Below are 20,533 nucleotides of genomic sequence, written 5' to 3'. Positions count from 1 at the left end.
CTGTTTTCTCTACCAGTTTCTGACTCCATGACATTTGGCAGCTTCCCTCTCCTGACTTGTTATTTCTTGTTTTTCCAGCTTCTGGTCAATCATTCTTTTGAATTAAAGAAGATGGTCTTAAATTTGTTGCCAGTCAATCAGGGTACATCTTTCCATCTGTACCAAAAAATGATTTCTCAAAGTTCATCTAATGTACCCATTATCCAGCTGTTGACAAAGACATGCTGATACATATAATCTGGCAATCTGGTCCTGGATCTATTTATACCTCCCCTAGGATCTTTCATTTCTTTTGTAACTCTCCATCTCCATCTCCATCTCTTCTCTTACTTCCTCTTCTCCTTTCTGTCCACAGAGTGAATCATATCCTTACCTGAGGGTGCTCTGCCCAAAAGAATATAAATTTTGATTGTTGAAACTTCTCAAGATTTTTGGAGGTTTATGGGTTAGATTTTTTTAAGGATCATGAACCTAAATTACTCTGGTCCTCGTTGATTGGCCAAAATTGGGTCCCAGCCTAGGTCTCATTTGTTCTTTGCTTGGACTCTAATTGTTCAGTGAGTATAAATAGCAATTGTTTCTATTCTGATCAGAAAACTGAGAGTCTTCCTCTCTGAGATACATTTTTGACTAGGTAAAAGGTCATCTTTTGCCTCATTTCTTATCTAGCCTTAATCACTAAATGGACATGATGAACTGAGACCTAAAAGGTAAAGGTCTCAGTGCATCTAGGGACCATCTCCAATTGTCCTGGACTGGACCCAGATGACTCCAGAGAAGAGAATAGGGATGGTGACTTTTACACACCCCTGCCTCACTTAAATTCAATTTACTGGGAAGTCATGAAACACCTTCCCAATATCATGGACCTCTTCCAGAACGAGAAACAACAACTCTTCATCTGAACTTCCCTCAATTTATAGTTGAAAATTGGAAACTCAAGGTCCACCTACCCCAGGTTCAATGTACTCTGTGGGTGTAATTTAGGAGTCCCCACCAGTATATTTATCTTTGTTAGACAAATGGTTGACACAGTTAGCTCAAAATAAAGGCATTTACTAAGATGGCCTTGTGTGAGTAGTAGTAACAAAAGATTCCACCCCCCAAATCTGAGACATATTCTCCCACAAATATACACAGCACCAGTGGGAAGAGCAAACACTTAGTAGGGAAAAACACATGTTGCCAAGTTGACTGATCCCTCTGATGTTGCATGACCTCCAAATCTTTTCTCTTTTCGTGACATTCTCACATTGCTCCCCCCGCGTGCAGTCTCTGCAGGGCAAAGAATTCCCTGGGCTCACCTCCAACTAGTGTAGTGACTCCCACTGAGCATTTAACTCTTCTATAAGACTCCATGATCAATCCTGGAGGAGGAAGGGAAAAAAATCCCCTTCTTTTTCTCTTCTCATTCCCCTTCAGGAGCTGAATTCTTCCTTAGCTGATTCACTTCTTAACTTGCAGAGCTCATATTTCTCAGAACCATTCTCAGTCTCTAGTTTTGACTGATCACTCTCTCCTCCCACCCAGAATGTGCCTTTCTTTTTAAAAGGGACAACAAGAACATAGTCAGAAATCTCTTTATTTTGTACTTTATAAGTGGTAGAATCCTAAGTTTTTTGCACATAACTGCATCACCGCTGCAAAACTCAGGAAAAAGTCTTTATCTCTACAAGAAGCTTTCTTTTTCTCAGCAAGCCTATAAGAAAGCGATTTCCTCTTGTTTTTCAGGAAGTTCAACTAAAACTAACACAGATTGGCTGATAAAATTTTTTAATTTAACCCCTTTTCTGCCTTAAGGAAGAGACTAAGAAAAACATCAGTGAGTTATTTTTTAACTCAAGTAGATAATTAAGAATTTTGCTAGTAAACTCGACTTCAAAAATTGGGTTAGAAAACAATTGATCATGTGAGAATCTGGGAGATTAAAATATTATGTGCTTTGAGTAAAAGTTCTTTTTTATTCTTTAGCTCTTTGTATCCGACTGAAAGCTAAACAGTGACTGTTACTCCAGCTTTAAAATCTCTATTTAATTTACTGGACATGTGATTCTTTGCAGATATTCAGACAATTTCTCTGTGTAACAAACAGCACTTTGAATCCTGATCCTAATGGCCTTAAAAGAGAAATCGTTGAACCTAAAGAAGAATGAACGAATAGATGTGGACTACATAAAGGGGATTCTTCAACCTACACCCACTTGTGATGTCTGGGAAGAAATATGGAATTTCCAAGCCAAGACAGATGATCTACTTATTTCTACATATCCCAAAGCAGGTCTGGAGGAGAGGGGCATGAGAGAACTTGGAGGGAGGGGTATTGAATAGTGTGGGCCCTTGATATGCTTTTCCTTAGTTGAATGACAGAAAAAGAATGCTTGAGTGGGAAAAAATCTGACTTGGATTTGTGAGGGAAGGGGCTTATGAGCATAATTAAGATGAATATATTTCTAAAGAAGTTCATGAGAGAATAATAAGAGATTTTGCATAATAAGAGATGTTGCATAAATATAGACTACAGTTCTAAAGAATTGATCCATGAAGGGGGATTTTACTAAAATAGATTAAAGAATATTTGTATGAGAGTTGATGATGACAAAACATGCTTTATTTTTTCAAATTAGTTTACAAAGATCTCTATAGAAGAGAGTTCTAATGATACACATAAATGTTTGAGGAAAAGATAGATTCATCAGTCTGTATGTACATCTGTACTTATAAACATTATATATATATGTATATATATATATATATATATATACATAGAGAATAGAGAGAGAGAGAGAGAGAGAGAGAGAGAGAGAGAGAAACATTAACTACCCTTTCAAATTATCAGGAAAAATGTGTAAGAAGTATGGGCTTGGATACTTAATCCCTTTCTTTTTACCTAATTCATGAAAGAAACAAATAATTTTATGTATGCTGTGTTTAAAATCCTCTTATTGAAAGAGACAGAAAAAGTAGAAGGATTAGAGAGTAAGAGAGACAGAGAATGGAAGGGGAAGGAGGGACAGAGAAAGGAGAAAGATCAATCTTTGTCATAGTGAATGTTTGCTCTTATCAATTTCTTATTTTTATTAACATAAAATGGATGATGAACTTTCTCCCTAATGAAATTTGAACAATGAAAATTTCTGCTGGCTCAGATGATTTCTGATTGCCTTAAACTTTATGAAAAATACTACTGTGTGTAGAATGTACAAGTAGAGTCAAAGAATAAACTTTTCTAATAATAACAAATAATAATTTATATAGCATTATAAGATTTGCAAAGTACTTTACACATATTATCTCATTTGATTCTCTTAACAACCCTGTGAGGTAGGTGTCATTATTATCCCTATTTTAAAGATGAGTCAGTTGAGGCAGAGAGAGTTTAAATGATCCACACAGGATGCCACAGAGTTAGTAAGCATCTGAAGCATGATTCAAACTCAGGTCTTCCTGACTACAAGTCCTGCATTCCATATCTGATTGGTTACCTACAGTTTTTTTTTAAATAATTATACTCATAAAATTTCACAAAATGGAATTTTTGAAATTAAAAAAAAGCATAGGATTTCAGAGTTGTAAGATGTCTGAAAATCTATCTAGTCTAAATAAATAAAACTCAACACAATAATTAAGAAATATTTATTAAATGTTTGTTTTGTGCTTGACTATATGGAGATATAAGGACAAAATAAAGCAATTCTTGCCTTCTAGGAGCTTACATTATATATGAAAGGAAAACATTTCCATTTGCAAAAACACAAAGTAAATAAAAGGTAATAGGGGGAGGCAAGCTGAAGCACATCCACAGATGGTTGAAGCAGGAAACACTTCAAGTAGGCTATGATATTTGAGCCAAAAGTTTAAATGAAATGAGAGATTCTATTTTTTTTTATTTTGTTTAACTGACTCTTGCTGTCTCATGGAGTCATTAGTTTCTGTAGACTCCATTCTTTTTTGGAGGGAGGAGTTTTCTTCATTAACCTTTTGCAACTCCTTTTCCAATTGGTCAATTCTACTTTTGAAAGAGCTTTCCATTTGACCAGTTGAGGTTTTGAGAAAATTATTTTCTTTTTGCATTTGCCCAATTAAGGATCTGAGAGATTTATTCTCATTTTGTATTTGTCCAATTGTACTTTCTAAGGTTTTGTTTTCTTGTTGCAAGGTATTAATTGTCTCTCCCAAATTTTTAAGCTCCTTCCTTATTTCTTCAAGGAAGTCTTTCTGTGCTGAAGACCAGATCGTATTCTCCTCAGAGGTTCTAGGTCTTTCTGAGTTAGGGTCTTTCCCTTCCAAGAATTTTTCTATGGATCCACCTTTCCACTGACCCTTCTTCATTTTCCTAAGACCTTGAGTTGGGGAGGGGCTTGGTTCACAGGGGCTTGGCAGGATCACTAAAGGCTTTACTCACTGAGTGCAATTTCTCTGGATGGCCAGTAGGAGGTGCTGGTTGCTTTCTCTGGAGTGTCTGTGACCTTGATTGAGGCCTTCTCCTTTAGCTTGAAGGGAGGAGTTGGAGCTATTGAATTCTTTTGCCTTCAATCAATGGTGGGCTTTACCCTGGCCTGAGGTCATTCCTCAGCTGGGCTGGTTCTTCTGCTCACACACCTGGGCTGAGGCAGAAGTAATCTGCATTTGTTCCAGGAAGAGGTCTGAGCTGTAATGGAGGTGTGGACTCAGAGTTCCTCAGACCAGAGGAGACCAGGGATGGTGTCCCCAGCTCTCCTGCACCAGAACTCTCCCCCCAGCCCTGTCCGCCAATCCCCCCGGGGGACAGCACCAACACCAGCGCCTCTACTCCCTAGTTAACTCAAGCCCCTGCCGTTCAGCTCCACCGCTGATCCAGCAGGTCCGGCTCTCGGGAGACTCCCAGCTCCAATTCAGCTGTTAATCTGGTTGATCCCCAGCTGATCCTCCCTCTGAGCCCAGACTCACCCGCCCGAATTCAGCCAATGCTGCTGCCGGAGACAAATCCTGAGGTAGCTGTTCTTTCTCCTGGCATTTCTTTCTGGGTTTTGTGGTTCAGATTTCTTTTAAGAGGTTTGTTTCATGTGATAGATGGGGAAGAGATCAGGAGACTTTAGAACTGTGCCTGTCTTCTCTCTGCCATCTTGGCCAGAAGTCGAAATGAGAGATTCTAAAAGGTAGGGGTGGGAAGGAACTAAAAGCTAAGCACATAGGATAGCCAATGCAAAGAAGCACAGAGAGAAGATATGGAGTGTCATACAAGAGAAACAATAAAAAGACCTGTTTGGCTAAATCATACAGTCTGGGAAGGGGATAATATATCATAAATTAGAAAAAGTGGGTTAGAACTAAATTACAAAAAGCTGTATATTCTAAAAAGAGGAGGATATATTTTATCCTAGAGGCAATTGATAATGACCAGAGTTTATTGGACAGATGAATGACATGCAAGAGATTATAAAGACAAGCAAGAGATTATAAAGGCCTGAATTAAGGAGGATGAGTGAACATGAGTGAAAAGGGACTGATGAGTGAAAGGGGATGGTATAAAATAGAATCAACATCACTTGACAACTGATTTGCTGAGAAAAATTAGAGAATTGAATTTTACAAGTATGGGTGCCAAAACAGAGAAGTTGTGAAGCGAAGTGGGTTTAGGGGAATGATGATACATTCTCTTCGGGACAAGTTGCATTTGAGTTGCCTAGAGCCAGTAAATAAGGAAATGAAAAAAGGTCTCAGGTACAGGGATTGACTAAGAGAATTGTCATCTTTTCATCTGTCTGGAGTAAAGGAGTAGTGAGAAGATATTAAAAAAGTTTTGGAATAGTATAAAATAAGAGGAAACTCACAGAAAATTGACTGTTTTCTCAGATAAGTATGAGCTGAGAAGATAGGGGAACAGGTTATTAGAGGAGGTTGAAAAGAAGAAGAGAAGTTTTAAAATAATCACTGCAAGGAGTAAAATAGAAAATTAGAGAGAAGTAAAAGAATTACCTTGTCGAAGTGAGGACCCAGTTGAAATTATATATAAATTGTCATTCCAGCCTCTACTTGAAGACCTCCAATAAGAGTGAATTCAAAATCTCCCAAAACAGATGATTCCTCTTTTGAATAACTCTAAATGGCAAAGAATAGTCAATAGATGGGGGAAAATTATTTTATACCTCTGGTTCATCTTCCTAAGTCAGAAATCATAGATTTGACTGAATTTTAGTAGTCATATGATGCAGCCCCTCATTTTACAGATGTTGAAACTATGGCCCAAAGAGATTGAGTGATTTACTTAAAGTCATAAAATCATACTCTTATAATTAGAGGGGACTTTAAAAATCATATAGTTCATGGGGTGGCTAGGTGACATAATGGATAGAGCACCAGCCCTGGAGTCAGGAGTACCTGAGTTCAAATGCAGCCTCAGACACTTAATAATTACCTAGCTGTGTGACCTTGGGCAAGCCACTTAACCCAATTTGCCTTGCAAAAAAAAAAAAACTTAAAAAAATTATCTAAATGAAAATACATACTAAATACATACTAAAATACTACAGAAGGATTCATTGAACCCCTTTGTACTCTCTCTGCTTTTCCAAGAATGAAATGATCATTAAGGAAAAATCAAGAATTGAATATTGGGTCTGCTTTGGCAAAGAATCAAGTATCAATTGACATTCTGATCATTTACATTTCCTCCTTCTCCCTAATATCATATCTCCCTTGATATTTTCCAAACTCAGCTTATATTTCTTCTATCTGCCTAGGTGATTAAAAAGGTAACAAAATAACTGAGTTAAAATTCCAACCCAGGTCATCAGATTCCAAATCCAGTCTTCTTTCTATTAGAACTTGATGCCTCAAAGAAGAAACAGCTATTCTCCAAATGACTCTTTTAAACTTGAACTGGGATCTATGGTAAGATATCAAATGCTTTGTTCCCAGAGAAAATAAAAAACTCAAATGAGGACTCATCTTCATTCCTTTACAGAGTGCCATTATGTCATGCTTTTTATCTATATTAATAATTGTGAGGTTTTTACATGATAATATGAAATTGTTTTAGATTGCTTTATGAACTTGATTTTAACAGTCTAACTATAACTCCAAATGTTTTAAAAAATCAAGAACCCTCTCACACTTTTCTTTTCATTTCTTTCTATGAAATAAGGGACAACATGGACACAGGAGATAGTAGACATGATACAAAATGATGGTGATATCGAGAAATGTAAACGAGCTCCTACTCATCTTCGATTTCCTTTCATTGAATGGATAATTCCAAAAATAGGCAGTGGTAAGTGACAACATGGCCACCCAGTCACACTTGACTATAAATAATGTTTGACATGTTATTCCCTAACAACAAATGAACAAAGGCTAGAAAAATTCTCTATATATTTGGGCTTTATTTTTCTCTGCTCATAATCCATCTTTACCTTTTACCTTTCTACCTTCGTTCTCTCCTCAACTTCTGGCAGATCCCTAAGACCCAAAACAACAGTTCTCATAGTTTTCCAGGATCAATTCAATGCATGGCCTTTTATAATAGCACAGGGAATAGCAAGACTAAAGGTGGATGGAGGAAGGAGAGGGAACAGAGGAATCCCTTAACCTACCTCCAGACATCATTTATCCCCCCATTATTGTCAATAGATCCCAAGTTCTAGTAATGTTCTCTTGAGTAAGGGTTCTAGTGTCTCATCCTATCTGTCCATACTATTCATAACCCAGACTCTCTTTTTCTCCTATAGCAAGGGTTCTTGACCAGGAATCCACAAACCCAAAGGGTTCATGAATCGAGTTCTCTAACTGAAATTAAGCATTTCCTTCAACTATTTAAAAAAATATCATTCTGAGGTTTCACTTTATTTCATTCATTGTTCTTATAGGTTGCACCAGACTGCCAGAGGGGTCAATGACACAAAAAAAGGTTAAGAACCTCTTCATTAAATCCAGTCCCCTCCCATAACCTCTCCCACACCTCATCAGATTTGGGGACAAAATGTGTAGAATAGTTGAAATCACTGTGATTTCAATCTGAAATGTAAAATGATTCTTTTATTTTATTTTACTCTGATTACATGTAAAACCAGGTTTTGACATTATTAAAATTTTGACTTCCAAACTATCTCCCTTCTTCCCACCTCACTCCCAGCTCCCATTAAGAAAGCAAGTAATTTGATATAGGTTAAAAAATGTATAGTCATGGAGCAGCTAGGTGGCACAGTGGATAGAGCACCAGCCCTGGAGTCAGGAGTACCTGAGTTCAAATCCAGCCTCAGACACTTAATAATTACCTAGCTGTGTGGCCTTGGGCAAGCCACTTGACCCCATTGCCCTGCAAAAAAAAAAAACTAAACTAAAAATGTATAGTCGTGCAAAACATTTTCATGATGGTCATGTTGTGAGAAAAAAAATATAACCCCCAATAAAAGAAACCTCAAAAAAATAAAGCTAAAAAGAGTATGCTTTAATCTGTATTCAGACACCATCAACTCTCTCTCTGGAGATGAATAGCATTCTTTATCATAAGCCCTTTGAAAGCCTCCAGAATTAAGTGTATTTGTCTCTGAGTATAGGATTGAAGAAAAAAAAGTTTGCTGATTTGAGGGAATTCATATAAAAGAAAAGGTACACTTGGGGACATCTAACCTGGCTGAGAAGTAAAAGAAAGCAGATGACTGGGGAGTGGACTAGACAAGAATAGGAGGGAAAAGTGACAAAACTAACTAAAAAGTGCCCCTGGAGCAGAGGTACCTACAGTTGTTTTAACAATTCCCTATCACAAGCCTCTGTGCTTGCACTTTATCCCCTGCCCTCTGGTCACAGGATTCTCCATCTTTGTCTTAGGACTGAAAATGTCTTCATTTTTATTGCCACCAGTTTGATGATAGAAAAAGAAGGGAAGCCCCTGATACATCATCCCCTCAAAAAAATTGTTTTTGATTTTGCTTCGGTTATGTTATGAAATTTTGGGGATTAGTCTGACAATTTAAATATCACATATAACACTATCTATGGTTTAGAAAAATTAAGTGTTTAAACAATTTATTTACAAATGAACTTTATGAATAGAGCATATTCCTAAACTTAAGACTACTTATCCATTTATTCAGTATGATATAATATTTCTCAGATCATGAGAAAATAGATTTAGAGCTAGAAGGGCAGTAGTATCAAACTCAAACAGAAATGGTTCCCACCACACAATGACTAAGAATACCACAAAATAACATTTACATGGTACTGTAGTATTATTAATTTTGTCAAACATGTCTTTATTATATTTTAATCTGGGTTGGTCACACTAAGAAATTTTGGATGAATACCTCTGCTCTGTGAGTCAAATTCAATCCCCACATTTTTTTCAAATGAGATAAAGGAGGTCAAGTGAGGTAAAATAACCTAAGTTTACACAATTTGTAAGTATATGAGACAGGATTTGAACCCAAGTTTTCTTGACTTTAAGACTAGCTTATGCCATGCTGCTATGCTTTCTCTGTTTTTCTTTTTTTCCTATTTCTGTTTTTCTTTGCCTTTCTGTTATATATACAGATATATAAAATAAAACAATTATATAGTACTTTTAGGTATACAACGTGTTTTCCTCATAGCAGCCCTTGTAATGCAATTATCAGTGATCTTATTTTATAAATGAGGAAACTGAGACTCAGGGATATTAAATGATTTACCCAAAATCACAAAATAGTCAGTATTGGAACTAGCCCTTCAACCCTGGTCTTTTGGCTTTCAGTAAATATCCTTAAGCCATAACAATTCTCATTCAAGATTCAGAACACTAAATAAATACTTGGTTTATAATTAAGTGAATTAAACTCTTTTCTGGCCTTTGACTTTTGAAATTTAATATTTACTCAAACCTCACACTTTCGTAATGGGGAAATAAAATGCATTATAAAATCCATATTTCTTAATATGGACCTTGACACTTTATCTAAAGACATACAGACATACAGATATATACACAGACAGAAAGATAGATGCACAATACATGCAAAGATACAAATATACATACACAGACAGAGATATCAAATGTGAATATGCATATGTAGTAGAGATTTAGTAGAAATATATAGCTATAGCTATCTAGTATTCACAGATATAGAAATGTCTCAGCCCTTTCATAAGGCATATGAAACACTCTACTTCTCTCTAAGATAGGTTCACTCTCTCCAACCTGCCCTCAGCCTGATATATCTAAGTTTCTACTACACGATTACATTCAATTTTCCTCAGGGTCCTATGGGTAACTCACCCTTAGGTAACCAATGTGCTGTCTGTCTACACAAACAGGCATCGAAAAGACAATGAATCTACATAATATATAACATTTATATAATCATTTACAATGAGAAAATATATAATTTTAAAATTATAAATATAATCATATACTAAATTACAAGTCAAAATAGAAAACAATATATCAAGTAAAGTACATAAATAATAAAATACATCATGATATATACCTAAATATAGATAATACTTTTTCATAATTCACTTAGTACCCATGGTTGAACATACATATGGGAACATACACATTGGAACCTGAAAACAAGGCACATGAGGAAGGAAACTCACAACTGTGGGCTGCTGGCATCAACATTATGGTCCATTCAGGAACATCTGTACCTCATGAAACAAGTTAAGGCTCAGTGTTTGACTATTGATCCTTACTATTTTCAGTTAAGGAAATACTATCTTCTTCTCTATTTGAATGACAGTCCTTACAGTTCTTTCAATCAACCTTTACCATTTTAAAAAATATTTAGAATGTGTTAGCTTTCAATATAAGTCATAGTTCTCTTTAAGCTAGGGAAATGCAATGCTCATCAAATTACCTCTTTCTTTGTTATATTCACCTAGGTATCTTGTTAATCAATCAGAACAGAACTCACCAACACCGCTCCAGCTCAAGATGGCAAAGCAGTTGCAAAGTCCCCCCCCCTTTTTTTTTTCTCAAATCAGAGATGGCAGCAGAGACCAAAAGATCTTCACCTTTTGCTAATTATGGGTGATTTTGAAAGTCAATAGAAGTCACTAGAGCTGTTGGCCAATGAGTCAATTTTCTCTCCCCTCAATAGAGGATCCCTCAGTTGAAATTTTCTCTCTGCTGTTTCTAACAATAATAAAGCAATTTTTCAGTTCTTCTACTATTTCTTTGCTTCTCCTCAGGTTTTTCCTTCTGGATCTTAGATGTTCTTTCTTCCTCTTCTACTGCTCAATCCAAAAGCTTAAATAAGAACTTCCTGACTCAGTTATTTACTTGTTTCTTTAAACAATTTAAAATTTTTCTCTATCAAATTGGCAGTCCTTTGTAAATCATACCTCAGTCTCCCAATATTTATATGACTTCTCAGAAACTATGCATATGAAAATTATCCAAGGTATCAATCATATTCCAAAGTCTTCAACAGGCTACTCTATCTCAAGAACCCTTTACATTTCTTGACCATCATATTTCTTTTCTTTTTTAATAAATAAAAAGTCTTCTTCTGCCTCTTTATAACATTTAACTATGGTGAAGCATCACTCTATTTTGTTGAAAAAGATCCATGTTCTCACATCTATATCACAGATAATTTTCTCTCCAATACTCTTCTGATTCCAACTAAAAGCTCTTTCTTCTTATCCCTATCTCAGTATATTAAAACTAAGTTCTAGGGGTGGCTAGGTGGCACAGTGGTTAGGGCACCACTCCTGAAGTCAGGAGTACCTGAATTCAAATCTGGCCTCAGATACTTAATAATTACCCAGCTGTGTGGCCTTGGGCAAAAAATTTAACCCATTGCCTTGAAAAACCTAAACAAAAAAAAAACTAAGTTCTATCTACCATCAGGCATCAAAATGTATCTGTATAAGAGCAACAATATTTTAATAATTTGATAAGCAATACAATCTCTTTTTTATGCAAAAATACTTTTTCTGTTCTTTTCATCACTAAATAGGTCTATTTAATTTGAAGGGACAATTTGGGGACTTTTTAAGAGGTCTCCCTGCCTCACATCTCTCAACTCCAATTTATCTGGTACTCAGCTAAGTGATTTTTCTAATAGGTATATCCAACCCTGTTACCTTCCTCACAAAAAAATTCAATAAAATCCAGTGCCTCCTCATTACCTCTAGAATAAAATATAAAGTATTCTGGGTCCTTTTTGGAATTTAATTCATAATGCACTCCACACCTAAGCATTCCAGCCTTCTTACACTTTATTCCCCTCAATGCACTTTAAAATCATTTGCATTTCTTGCCTCTCTGCCTTCCCCTCATGGCTGTATTCCTCTGGCTTACCCCCATATCTGGAATACTCTTCGTCCTCATTTCTACCTTTCAGTTTCCCTTGATTTCCTTTAAGACACAGCTCACATCCCACCTTCTGCTAGAGATCTTATCTAGTCTCCCTTGCTGCTAGTTTCCATTTATCTCACTATTCATGTATTATCTTCCCCATTTGACTGTAATATCTTTGAAGGCATCAACTGTTTTTACTCATTTCTATATCCTACTTTTATGACTGCCTGTCTCAAAGTAAATGCTTAATAAATGCCACTCAATTTGAATTCCTTTAGATCTGTAGACATTATTATTCAGACATTATTATACCAACGTATTATGTGTGGACTATTCCTTGTTTTTACCATCTGAAATTCTATCTCTTTTTCTTTTTTTATTTTCTTTTTTGTTTTTTATTTATTCCTTTTTATCCATATGAACATATTTTTCAGTTACAAAATTTTCTTTCACCCTCCTTTCCCACCTACCCCCTTCCCCTCAGAAGGGAACAGTCAGGTTAGCATTGTACATACATATTTTTGATAAACATGTTTACATATTAGTCATTTTTGATAAGAGGAATTAGGATTAAGGGAAAGAGATACATAAGAAATAATTTTTATAAAATGTTCATCAGATGCTGAAGGTTTGGTTTGTCTTGCTTTGTTTTGTTTTGTTTTTCTTCCTCTGGATGGGGATAACATTGTCCACAGCCAGTCTAATATGGTTGTCTTAGCTCTCTGAACTGCTGTGAGGAGCTGCTTCCATTAAGGTTAATCATCTCACAATGTTGTTAATGTGTACAATGTTCTCTTAGTTCTGCTCCCTTGCTCAGCATCAGATCCTGTAAGTCATTCCATGCTTCTCTAGAGTGTGACCATTTATGATTTCTTATAGAACAAAATATCTCATAGCATTCATGTACCATAACTTCTTCGACCATTTGCATTTCTCTAATCAATAATGATTTGGAGCATTTTTTCATGTTATATATAGATAGATAGATAGATAGATAGATAGATAGATAGATATAGATATATATATATATAGTTTTAATTACTTTATTTGACAGTCTATTCATGTCCTTTGACATTTATCAATTGGGGAATGACTTATAACCTTATAAATATGATACAATTCTCTATATATTTTAGAAATGAGACTTTTATCAGAATTCCTAGTTGTAAAGATTGTTTCCCAGTTTCTTGCTTTCCTTCTAATTTTGGCAGCATTGATTTTATTAGGGCAAAAAACCCTTTTTAATTTAATATAATCAAAATTATTCATTTTGCAGTTTATGATATGCTCTAATTCTTGTTTGATCCCCTTTCTAAAGAGCTGATAGAGTATTTCTTGGTCTATTAATTTATCTATGGTGTCACCTTTTATGTCTAAATCCTGTACCCATTTTGACCTTATTTTGGCATAGGGTGTGAGACGTGGGTCTTTGCCTAGGTTTTGCCATGCTATTTTCTAGTTTTCTCACAATTTTTGTCAAATAGTAAGTTCTTATCTCAGAAGCTAATGTCTTTTGATTTTGTCAAGTACGTTGCTATAGTCATTTACTGACGTTTCTTTTAAACCTATCCTAATCCATTGATCCATTACACTATTTCTTAACCAGTACCAGGCAGTTTTGATGACTGCCACTTCACTGTATAGTTTGAGATCTGGTAGAGCTAGGCTACCTTCCTTTATATTTTTTTTTTCATCAGTTCCCTTGCTATTCTTGACCTTTTGTTACTCCAGATAAATTTTGTTATTATTTTTTCTAGCTCAGTAAAGTAGTTATTTGGTAGTTTGAATAAGTAATTTAATTTAGGGAGAATTGTCATTTTTATTATATTAGCTCAACCTAACCATGAGCAATTGACATTTTTCAATTATTTAGATCTGATTTTATTTGGATGAGAAATGCTTTATAATTTTGTTCATACAGTTACTGGGTATGTCTTGGGAGATAGATTCCCAAGTACTTAATGTTGTCTATAGTTACTTTAAATGGAATTTCTTTCTCTATCTCTTTCTTTTTTAGCTTTGTTGTTCATATATAGAAATCCTGATGATTTAATGTGGCTTTATTTTATATCTTGCTGAATTTGTTAATTGTTTCAAAGAGTTTTTTTTTAGGTTTTTGCTAGGCAATGGGCTTAAGTGGCTTGCCTAAGGCCAAACAGCCAGGTAATTATTAAGTGTCTGAGGTCGTATTTGAACTCAGGTTCCAGGGCGGATGTTCTATCCACTATGCCACCTAGCCATCCCTCAAAGAGTTGTTAAGATGATTTTCTCAGGTTCTCTAAGTATACCATCATATCATCTGCAAAGAGTGAAAACTTGACTTCCTCATTGCCAGTTCTGATTCCTTCAATTTCTTTTTCTTCTCTTATTGCTACTGCTAGCATTTCTAATACTATATTGAATAGCAATGGTGATAATGGGCTTACTTGTTTCAACCCTGGTTTTACTGGAAATGCTCTGAGTTTATTCCCATTACGTATAATATTTGTTGATGCTTTTAGATAGATATTATTTATTATTTTAAGGAAAACTCCATTTATTCCTAAACTTTCTAATGTTTTAATAGGAATGGATGTTTATTTTATCAAAGGCTTTTTCAGCATCTATTGAGAAAATCATATGATTTCTGTTGGTTTTGATATTGATATGTTCAGTTATGTTAAGTGTTTTCCTAATATTGAACCATCTCTTCCTACCTGGTATAAATCCTGGTGATAATGTGCTGTAGGCTCATTGCTAAAATTGTATTTAAGATTTTTGCATCAATATTCATTAGGGAGATGGTCTATAATCAGCACCATGAGGGTGTCATAAAAGGAGTTTGGCAGATCTCTTTCTATTTTTTTAAATAGTTTGTGTAGAATAGGAATTGATTGTTCCTTAAATATTTCATAGAATTCACTTGTAAATCCATCTGGATCTGGATACTTTTTATTTGAGAGTATATTGATGGTTTCTTCAATTTCTTTTTCTGAAATGGGGTTAACTGATTTATTTATTTCCCTTTCTATTAATCTAGGCAGTTTGTATTTTTGCAAATATTCATCCATTTCACTCAAGTTATCTAATTTATTGGCATACAATTTGACAAAGTAGCTCTGAATTATCTCTTTAATTTCCTCCTCATTGATAATTAGTTCACCCTTTTCATTTTTGATACTGGCAATTTGGTTATTTTCTTTCTATTTTTAATCAGATTAACCAAAAATTTGTCTATATTGACTTTTTCATAAACCAATTCTTGGTATTATTTATGAGACCAATGATTTTCTTGCTTTCATTTTTATTAATCTCTCCCTGCATTTTCAGAATTTCTAATTTGGTATTTAATTGGAGATATTTAATGTGTTCCTTTTGTTAGTATTTTTAGTTGCAAATTCAATTCACTCATCTCCTCTTTCACTATTTTATTCATATAGGCATTTAGAGATATAACATTTCCTCTCAAAACTGCCTTGGCTGTATCTAATAAATTTTGGTATGATGTCTCATGAGTATTATTTTCTTGGATATAATTATTGATTATTTCTATTATTTGCTGTTTGATCCACCCATTGTTTAAGATGAAGTTATTTAATTTCCAATTAGTTTTTGGTTTATTTTTCCATGACTTTTTATTACACATAATTTTTATTGCATCATGGTCTGAGAAGTGTGTATTTATTACTTCTGCCTTTCTGCATTCAATTAATAGGTTTTTGTGCCCTGGGCAACTTTGGTATAGGTATGTACTGCTGAGAAAAAGGTATATTCTCTTCTATCCCCATTAGGTTTCTCCAGAGGTCTATCATATCTAAGTTTTCTAAGATTTTATTCACCTCTTTAACTTCCTTCATGTTTATTTTGTGGTTAGATTTATCGAGTTCTGAGAGAGGGAGATATTAAAGTTTTGCTCTCTGTCTCCTTGTAATTCACTCAACTTTTCCTCTAAGAATTTGGATGTTATTCCTATGTGCATACATGTTTAGTAGAGAGATAGCTTCATTTCCAATGATGCCTTTTAAGAAGATGTAGTTTCCTTCCTTATCCCTTTTAATGAGATTGATTTTTGCATTTACTTTATCTGAGATCAGGATCCCCACCCCTGATTTTTTTACTTCAGCTGAGGCATAATATATTTTACTCCAGCTTTTTACCTTTCCCGATGTGTGTCTCTCTGCTTCAAATGTGTCTTTAAACAACATATTGTAGGATTCTAATTTTTAATCCATTCTGCTACCCACTTCCATTTTATGGGACAGTTCATCCCATTCACATTTACAATTAACATTACTAATTCTGTATTTCCTTCCTTGCTATCTTTTTCCATTTATATTTTTCTCTTTTCCCTTTCCCCATCCCCCCTTCCCTGTAGATCAGGATAAATTTTGAAACCCAAGTGGGAATGTATCTTATTCCCTCTCTGGGAAAAATCTATTGAAGAAAATTTAATCAGAGTTCACACTCTCCCTTCTTTCCCCTCTAAAATTATAAATCTTTGTGCCCCTTCACCTAATGTCATTTATTGCTCTTGTACTATTAAACAGGTATAATCAATCATAATTTGATTATTTGATTGCTTAATAAACTCATATGTTATCAAAGTATCATCACAGATTGCTTGATTGCTTGATAAGCAGTATTGTCTCAAATTACATCCAATTATATTTATAATCATCTTTTTACTTTATCCCCTTTTCAAATACCCTCCAAGGACACATAATTCTCCTCATCCAAATCCAAATCATTTCCTGAACTATTTGTTCTCCTCCCCCCAGGCTTCATTTCTCTCACCCTTTAACCCCCTTCCCCCTTGCCCACCCAGAGTACTTAACCCCTTGTTAAGTGAAGCAGGGTCTATTTTCTCTCACACTTTACACCCACCACCCAGGGTATTTAGCCCCTTGTTAAGTGAATCATGGATTAAGTCAAACCCTAATCTAATTAACTGCAAGAATATTAATCTTTGGCGGGGGAGGTTGCAAAGCCACACAACTAGGTAATTATTAAGTGTCTGAGGCCAGATTTGAGTTCAGGTACTCCTGACTCCAGGGCTGGTGCTCTAACCACCTCAACACCTAGCAGTCCCATAACTGCAAGAATCTTAAAGGTTCTAAGTACTAGGAGGCTCTGGAGGTCTCACCTGAGAACTTTACAAATAATTCTAAGTTATAGGAGACATTGACTCAGGACCACCCTATTTATGATGCCCTAATTAGACAAAGTCTCATTATCCTGTGAGAGGGTGTGAGAGGAAAAAGTCAAATATAATAGCAAAATTCCAAAGTCAAAATATTGGTTGACTGATATTAGTATACACACCAATTTGTATGATTGATTGAATGAATGATACAAAAACAGAAAAGTCAGGAGTATCAGATTCTTGCAAAGTGAGTTTTTAAGTACCAGTGAAGATGTCCCATTATCAGTACCAACTTTCTATTTTAAAATCTCCAATAGTCAGTTGAAAATATGAATCTGGGGTTTATTAGAAAGACTAGAGATAACTAGAGATGATAATTTGGGAATCATCCACATTGGGATAAAGCTCTGGAAATGGGCAAGATTTCAAGGGAAGGAGATATTAGAAATAAGAAAAGAGACCAAATGAGAATACATTGACATTAAGAGACAAAAAATCTATCACCACCTTTCAATTCCCTAGTGCCTTTTCCACTTCCTCATATAGTCCCTATGAGATTGAAGTTGTAATCCAAAAAAGGTAGTTCCATTTCCATTGATGATGAAAACAATTTGTTATAAAATTGTTGTTCCAGTTCTTTTTTTTTCCATGTTCGCTTTCATCTCTACATGTCCTTGGGATGATCTGACTTGGTTCAGACTCATAATGAGCATTCTACAGACTCATTTAAACTGTCACTATTCTTTACTGTTTTACAAATAACACTTCTCATAGTGTTCTATCATTCTCCTTAGTAATGTTTTAGAATGAGTCTAAATAAATAGTCTAAATAATCAGAGCTAGAATTTATCAGGTATGTTAAAGTTTACTAAACACTACATATATATATATATATATATATATATATATATATATATATATATATATATATATATATATATACTACGCCACCTAGCCGCCCCAACCACCCCAGGTGCTATTATTAAATCTATTTATAGGGGTGGCTAGGTGGCGTAGTGGATAAAGCAGCGGTCCTGGAGTCAGGAGCACCTGGGTTCAAATCCGGTCTCAGACACTTAATAATTACCTAGCTGTGTGGCCTTGGGCAAGCCACTTAACCCCGTTTGCCTTGCAAAAACCTAAAAAAAAAACCCACCTATTTATAGATGAGGAAAATGAAGCTTAAAAGAGTGGTTTGCCCAGGATTACATAACTAAAATGAGATTCAAACTCAGATATTTCTGACTCACAGTCCAACATTCTGTCCATTTGACTGACTGCTTGTCTCACTTGTTACTCTTGGCTATCATGCCATTACTTTGTCAAGATCAAATGTTTGGAGGCAGTTAGGTATTTCAGTGGATAGAGCAATAAGCCTAGAGTCAGGAAGACCTCAGTTCAAATCCAAACACTTGTCACTTTGAAGCTGTGTGACCCTGGGCAAGTCACTTTACCCTGATTCCTTTGAACCCCCTCCAAATAAAAATCATGTTGTTTTTTGACTAACTCTTTTTCTGGGGTTTTTTTTTTAGGTTTTTGCAAGGCAAACGGGGTTAAGTGGCTTGCCCAAGGCCACACAGCTAGGTAATTATTAAGTGTCTGAGACCGGATTTGAACCCAGGTACTCCTGACTCCAGGGCTCGTGCTCTGTCCACTGTGCCACCTAGCTGCCCTGATTTTCCTGTGTTTTTTCAGCATTCTTTTTGTGACAATTACTTTATAACAGTTAAACTTGTATAAGAGTCAGATTGTTCTTTGTTATCTTTTCTTATCTACATCACTTTTCAGCATCTATTCTCATTTAACCTGAACAAACTGAAACCATTGTAATTGCACACAGTTACTTAACTTTTCCTCTTTGCTACTTCAGTGTTGAATTTCTCTCTTCTTTTTCTAGTGTGTTCTCACTAACTACAAACAATGAATTTAGAAGTTACTTTCATGTCAATAGCAAGTTATTTCCAATCTTTTAAGATATAGTTCATTTGGGGCGGCTAGGTGGCACAGTGGACAGAGCACGAGCCCTGGAGTCAGGAGTACCTGGGTTCAAATCCGGTCTCAGACACTTAATAATTACCTAGCTGTGTGGCCTTGGGCAAGCCACTTAACCCCATTGCCTTGAAAAAAAAATCTAAAAAAAAAAGATACAGTTCACTTTTTGTGATTATGTTGAGTTTTTAAAGTTCAATATTTTCTAACTCTCTTTATCAAGAAAGTCCTCCTGAGGGCAGCTAGGTGGTACAGTGGCTGGCTCTGGAGTCATGAGTTCAAATGAGTTCAAATCTGGCCTCAGACACTTAATAATTACCTAGCTGTGTGGTCTTGGGCAAGCCACTTACCCCATTTGCCTTGCAAAAAAAAAAAAGTCCTCCTGAAAGTTGGAAACTTCTAAATCATCTACAAACTCTTTTAGTTTCTCAATCTCAAACTATTTTTGTAACATAGTTTTTATTGCTGGAGGTGAAAAGGCAAGCCACTCCAGTATCTTTGCCAAGCGAACTGTAAATGGAATCACAAAGCATCAAACACAATTGAAACTGAGCAACAACAAAAGAAGCTTACCTGTCCTCAAAGAATATACATTCTAATGGCATATAAAGGGGAACTGGATTAGGAGATGCTGAATACGAGTATGCAGATTTGGCCAAAAATAATTGGTAAGATAAGTCAAAGGCTTACCTACCAAAGCCCAGTGTACTAGGAGCAGAGTCTAAGATTCTGGTTTGGTGGGGGGGGGATAAGATAAAGGCAATATTGGATAGACATGGCCATGGAGATCTAGAGACAACTACAAATTAAAGCAAAAGATCCTAGAAATAAATAAAAGAATGATGATGATGAATGAACAAAAACTATTTTGCAGGTTTAAATCAAGCTAATGCAATGCCATCACCACGCACACTGAAAACTCATCTTCCCATTCAGTTGTTGCCACCATCCTTCTTGGAGAAGGGCTGTAAGGTAAGGAGACAAATTTTAGAACCTCTTAAAGTAGACTTCAGCCAGTCTTCTAGAGGCTTCTTCTGGTCTCAAAGACAGCAATCTACTACTAAGTTCAATGATATTTTTATGGTAGTAGAGGAGAGATAGACCTATGATTTCACTGGCATTACAGATGGGTGCTATCTCCAACTTAAGTTTTAAGG

The 20,533-nt window shown here is 35.4% G+C and overlaps 1 protein-coding gene across 1 annotated transcript in view; it reads left to right on the top strand.

Annotated features, from left to right (window-relative positions):
- Positions 1-1,915: 1,915 nt before the first annotated feature.
- The window catches only part of LOC141492298 (sulfotransferase 1C4-like), a 31,187-nt gene continuing 12,569 nt past the window's right edge, over positions 1,916-20,533 (top strand). Inside the window, exons 1-3 of the mRNA XM_074192777.1 lie at positions 1,916-2,278; positions 7,124-7,249; positions 20,251-20,474. Coding sequence (XP_074048878.1) covers positions 2,113-2,278; positions 7,124-7,249; positions 20,251-20,474 — 516 coding nt within the window. The 5' untranslated portion in view covers positions 1,916-2,112. The remainder of the gene's footprint in view (positions 2,279-7,123; positions 7,250-20,250; positions 20,475-20,533) is intronic.

Source organism: Macrotis lagotis, chromosome 6 (genome assembly GCF_037893015.1).
Source record: "Macrotis lagotis isolate mMagLag1 chromosome 6, bilby.v1.9.chrom.fasta, whole genome shotgun sequence".
NCBI lineage: Eukaryota > Metazoa > Chordata > Mammalia > Peramelemorphia > Peramelidae > Macrotis > Macrotis lagotis.
The sequence above is the reverse complement of the archived record's forward strand: the minus strand, read 5'-3'. Positions and strand labels throughout refer to the sequence as shown.